General features: G+C 44.0%; 1 protein-coding gene across 1 annotated transcript; it reads left to right on the forward strand.

Annotated features, from left to right (window-relative positions):
* The first annotated feature begins 314 nt into the window (after positions 1-314).
* Positions 315-1274, forward strand: LOC132025089 (olfactory receptor 13C7). Its single transcript, XM_059412259.1, has one exon. It carries the CDS (start codon positions 315-317, stop codon positions 1272-1274), a length of 960 nt encoding a protein of 319 aa, XP_059268242.1.
* Positions 1275-5901: the final 4627 nt, after the last annotated feature.

A 5901-nucleotide genomic window follows, 5' to 3' on the forward strand; every position in this document is an offset into this window, starting at 1 on the left:
ATGAGATGAATTGCCATATGGACATAGAACCGTAAAAATGAATCTGTTATATGTCTTATCCCTGATCAAATTTATTAAATTATCAGAATCATCATTTTAAATATTACAAATTTGAAGTCCTATGGCTCCAAAGTAATTTCTGATTTTATTGCTTCTTTTTCTTGGAAGAAATAGAAACTGTGGACTTTCAAGACTATTTCCTAATCACTCAGCCTAACCAGAACTCCAGACCAGATGCCCTAGACCTAAGCAAGGCAAAGAATATTGAGTTTGGATCTCTGAGTGGTTTCCTCTGTTGAAAGAGGAGACATGTCATGGAAAATGCCAACCAGACCGTCTCTGTGACTGAATTTATTCTCCTGGGCCTCTCAGCCCACCCAAAGCTGGAGAAAACGTTCTTTGTGCTCATTCTCCTGATGTACCTGGTGATCTTACTGGGCAATGGGGTCCTCATCCTGGTGACTGCCCTTGACTCCCGCCTGCACACACCCATGTACTTCTTCCTGGGGAACCTCTCCTTTCTGGACATCTGCTACACAACCTCCTCAGTCCCCCTCATTCTCGACAGCTTCCTGACCCCCAGGAAAACCGTCTCCTTCTCAGCCTGTGTCATGCAGATGTTTCTCTCCTTTGCCATGGGAGCCACAGAGTGTGTGCTTCTGGGCATGATGGCATTTGATCGCTATGTGGCCATCTGTAACCCCCTTAGGTATCCCGTGGTCATGAGCAAGGCTGCCTATGTGCCCATGGCAGCTGGCTCCTGGGCAGCTGGAAGTGCTGCCTCTATGGTTCAAACATCCCTTGCAATGAGGCTTCCCTTCTGTGGGAACAACATCATCAACCATTTTACCTGCGAGATCCTGGCTGTCCTTAAGTTGGCCTGTGCTGACATCTCCATCAATGTGATTAGTATGGGAGTGACAAATGTGATTTTTCTAGGGGTCCCAGTTCTGTTCATCTTTGTCTCTTATATCTTCATCCTCGCCACCATCCTGAGGATCCCCTCAGCTGAGGGGAGGAAAAAGGCCTTCTCCACCTGCTCTGCCCATTTTGCAGTGGTGGTCGTCTTCTATGGGACCATCCTCTTCATGTATGGGAAGCCCAAATCCAAGGACCCCTTGGGGGCAGACAAGCAGGATGTTTCAGACAAGCTCACCTCCCTCTTCTATGGGGTGGTAACCCCCATGCTCAACCCCATCATCTACAGCCTGAGGAACAAGGATGTAAAGGCTGCTGTGAGGGACCTGGTGAGTCAGAAATGCTTTACCCAGTGATATCTGGAGGACAAATATCCCTGTAGTTCTGTGCTCTTGGCGCTCTCATCCATGAATCTCCAAAGAATGTATCCCCATAGAAGAAATATGTGAAGAATGATCACCAGAAAATAGAATTACGTACATAATGGAGAACTTTGGCTATTACTGGACCCAAGTTGTAAAAATGATGAAACTTAAAATCTGGGAGGGTGGGACTTGAGGGGATCAAATGGGTGATCTACTAAAAAAACAAGTAGTGATTTTTTGGTTCCCTTCCGGGCACATCTGAATTCACCCTTGTGAGCAGTTGTTTCACTGTTTTGGGATAAACAGCTTAGTGTTATTTTGAGTTATATGAAGATCCAAGATCCTTCTGTGCAAAGAAGGCATGAAAGGCAGTGTGGGGCAAAACCTCATGACACAACAATACCAAAAACTGTCTGCGTTGGAGATAAAATGGCAGATCTTTCAATGTTGTTTTTCTTAGCGGCAGGTCTGAGACTGGAGATGAGAATGAAGTTGGCCCTTTCCTTCCTCTGAGACTCAGAGGAATTGGGATCATGTAGATTCCATGTAGAATATTTCCTTCGAGGGCAAGTAAGCCAGATCCTACAAATTCATGTGGAAGATCTTAGCCCAGGAGCACTCATAGCTGGTATCTGGGTTTAAGCTTCATTTTCCTGCCCTCAGTAAGTCTTACATATTAGGTACACAGTCTGGCCCTATAGTCTGGAGAGTTAGAGGATGGATCTATGGGGGAGAGCAGAGCAGAAGTACCATGGGACCAGAAGAAGATGGGGCAAGGTGGCTGACTGCAGAGTAGTTAAATGATAAAACCAAAAGGCAGAACCAGTTCACTGAACACCTGGGAAGGGGTCCAGAAGTGTAATGTGTGAGGATCTCAGTCACTAGAGACCCCAAAAGTGACAAGGATTCTGTGAGGGACTGAACTCTGAATGTCTCTTTTTCCTTGAGGTAACTGGATGTCTATATTTTCCTGAGAATCAAAATTTCCTGATGAAAACAAATGCTCCCTGCTTGTCTTGCTTGGGTGTCCTAGGCTTCTCCTGTCTGAGACATGGCCAGCTACCCTCTTCAGCCCTACAGCACCTTCCTGTCCACACTGGGCAGAAACGTGGTCATGGGTCACTGCCTGTGTGGGCCCTTAAATAGTCTCTCTGTCTATTCCTGTCCCACTATTTCAAACCCAGTATTTTCTGTCCCACTCTGGTGTGAATTTTCCTTTCCCTGTTGAGCACAGTCCAACTATGTCTTTCTTAGCTCACTACAGAGAGGATGACATTGATTCAGGATCAATCCCATCCTTTATAAGTCAAGAACTGACTGAAAAATGAAACATACTTGCAGGGCAAAATTCCTTTCAACATACTTCATTTTACTAGTTTTGACTTAGAGAACTAATTTCCACCCAGATCTTTCTATAGGACTCTCTACAGGACTCCTTCAGCTGATGAAAGCGCTACCCTCAGAAAGCTTTCAGTTGTCGTTTTTTAAATCAGGAATTAGCTAAAGAGTGTTCTTAGCTGAAGAGATCTGATTCCCCCAAATCATGCCCCCTTCCTTAGGGTAGCCCATATCCAGTGATTGACTGATGAAGAGATATAAACATCTTGCCCCTACTCAGGATGCTTCTGAAAGCTGACCCTACTGCCAGAGTTTCCCATGGGGTTAACTGTGGCCTTTGTTGAGACTACATGATAGGCCAACTCCTGCCTCTGCCCATTCCTGCTTTCTCATCCTCCCTTCCAGTGTTGATCCCAAGAGCACTACCTAATAAACATTATACACCACAATCTCCACACCAGTCTGCCTCCTGTCAAATTCAAACTGTGACATCATGCAAATTCCACTGTTCACATGATGCATATATTGTCTTTTCAGAATCCAAGAACACTGGCAATCCTCATAAAAATCATGTACAATACTTGTGTTAGCATAAGAAGCTTTGAAACCAGATTCTGATTAGGTTCCAGTTCCCCTATTTATCAACTTACCTTGAAGTTTGTTTTATATTGTAGTTAACTTCTCTGAAATCTGCCTACCACCTCCTTAGTTCAGTGTTTCCCATTCCCATTTTTTACCAAGAACCACATAGAGAATAATGGGATTTGTATGGCACCCTGGGATAGGTAGAGTGTGAAGGCAATTCACCTGGGGGTTTAGGTCACAACACATCCTGCTTAATGATCCCAGGGGGATTCTAAGCTTGGCATATCTGGACCCTGTAGCAAACTAGCTAGAAAGTTCTGCCAGAGGCAAGATGTTTCCTCCTTAGGAACTGATGAGAAGGTAGTATCCTTTCCCCTGGGCACAGGTGATTAGACTATTGACCAAAACAGAGCTAATCATATTTTCTCTCCAAGGAGTATGAATGCGGATATAGAGACCCTTGTTAGTTGGCATAGGGCTCTTAAGCTGAGGGACCACATAAATGCAGGACTAATGTTGCCATGTGCCTTGCAAGAAGGAGAAAACTGGTTTGCAGAGAAATGACAAATCAAACGCTCAAAGAGAACTGTACAACACATCACCCAAGATATGGAGAATTTCTCTTTCGTTTTACGGAAAAATTTAAGTCAGACTTCCTTCTGAGCAGAGAGCCCAATGAGGGGCTCAATCCCAGGACCCTGGGATCATGGCCTGAGCCAGAGGCAAAGACTTTAACCCACTGCGCCACCCAGGTGCCCTGACCCTAGAATCTTTGATGGCTTCTTTTCTTTCTGGTATGTCAAGATATTATAGACTCAACATTCACTGTTCCTTTCAAGACATGGAAATAATCATTTTCTCTAAGGAGTTCTTGTTTTCTTTAGTGGGGACTAGTATTTAGAAACCACAATCTGGGTGCCAATGGTGCTAATGAGTTTATCATAGTCTCTAGATCTTTCAGTGGAAAGAGGAAACATATGTAAGTATAAATTATTTATACATATATAAAATTCATATCTATAATTTCTAAAGAATTTTTACTGAACCTATTGATTAAGTTTATCTCTTTCCATGTACAATCTCATTCCAGGAAAGTATGGCGAGGGCTCAAAGTTATTAGAGGCAGTTAGTTAGGTTCTGACAGGATGCCTGGAAGCTAGCAAAGAGGAAGTCACAACTAACTAAAGTCAGGGGTCTATCCTGGCAGCACTCCAAAACAAAACAACAGGAAACCAGATTAGCCCAGACCGGCCCAAGATGGCTGACAAAGTCTTCTCCCTAAGGGAGCCATGACAGAAAACCTTGACCAAATAAGGAAAAAAAAGGCACATAACCTACATTCCTGGAGGAGACCACCTGCTTTGAAGAAAATTTCCACCTTTTGAGTAATGAATATTCTACCCCTTTATTAACAACTGTTTATTAAAGATTGAAATCCAAACCTCTGTGGGGCAGCATTCCCTTGAACCCACCTGCTCTCTCATCTAGAGAGTTAATAATAAGACGTAATAAACTCTCCTGTTTGTACTGATCGTCTGCTGTGTTGTGTCTATCCTTGAATTCTTTCTCATGATGAGACCAAGAGCCCCCAGCAATATTTTTTGGATGGGCTGTGTCAAGGCCTTGGAGCTTGAGGTATCCTAAGTCCACCAAGCAACAGTTACATCAGCATAAAAAAATGTTAAGAGCTAATGTGGGTACAGCTCCTGTAAAGAATAGAAGTGAATCAGGTTGTCACTGTGATATATGTCCTCATTCCTATGTGTCAATACTGCCATTCCTATGATTGGCAGTATTGGGGCCAATCATAACAGCTAAGGCAATGGTGTGGGCCCTCTCACTTGTTCCTGAGCTTTCCACAGGAGACCCAAGCCCATGAGTGGAGTACTGAGGGGTGACAGGCTGTGGAAGAGTTGCAAGAGAAACCCAAGGTGAGGAGAGAGAGAGAGAGACACTCCAAACTAGATCCTCAAGGCTTCTCGAAGCTCAGAGGTGACTTTCCAAAACAGGTGCAGTCACCCACCCCTGTTCACTATGGATGGCCTCCAACAACGAGAGGTACATGTTGCAGACAAGTAAGATAGCAGATTTTTTTTTGAATAGGGCCAAAAGTCCTGTGTTCTGTGAGCTTCCTTTTTTTTCTTTTTTATTTCTTTTCAGTGTTCAGAATTCATTGTTTATGCACCACCCAGTGCTCCATGTAATACGTCCTCTCCATAAAAACCCACCACCAGGCTCACCCAACCTCCCACCCCCCTTCCCTCCAAAACCCTCAGTTTGTTTCTCAGAGTCCACAGTTCCTCATGGTTCATCTCCCCCTCCAATTTCCCCCAATCTCCATCTCCCCATGTGCTCTGTGTTATTCCTTATGCTCCACAAGTAAGTGAAACCATATGATAACTGACTCTCTGCTTGACTTATTTCACTCAGCATAATCTCTTCCAGTCCTGTCCATGTTGATACAAAAGTTGGGTATTCATCCTTTCTGATGGAGGCATAATACTCCATTGTATATATGGACCATATCTTCTTTATCCATTTGTCCATTGAAGGGCATCTTGGTTCTTTCCACAGTTTGGCAAATGTGGCCATTGCTGCCATGAACATTGGGGTACAGAAGGCCCTTCTTTTCACTACATCTGAATCTTTGGGGTAAATACCCAATAGTGCAATTGCAGGGTCATAAGGAAGCTCT

This window comes from Mustela nigripes, chromosome 9, assembly GCF_022355385.1.
Source record: "Mustela nigripes isolate SB6536 chromosome 9, MUSNIG.SB6536, whole genome shotgun sequence".
In the NCBI taxonomy this organism is placed as follows: domain Eukaryota; kingdom Metazoa; phylum Chordata; class Mammalia; order Carnivora; family Mustelidae; genus Mustela; species Mustela nigripes.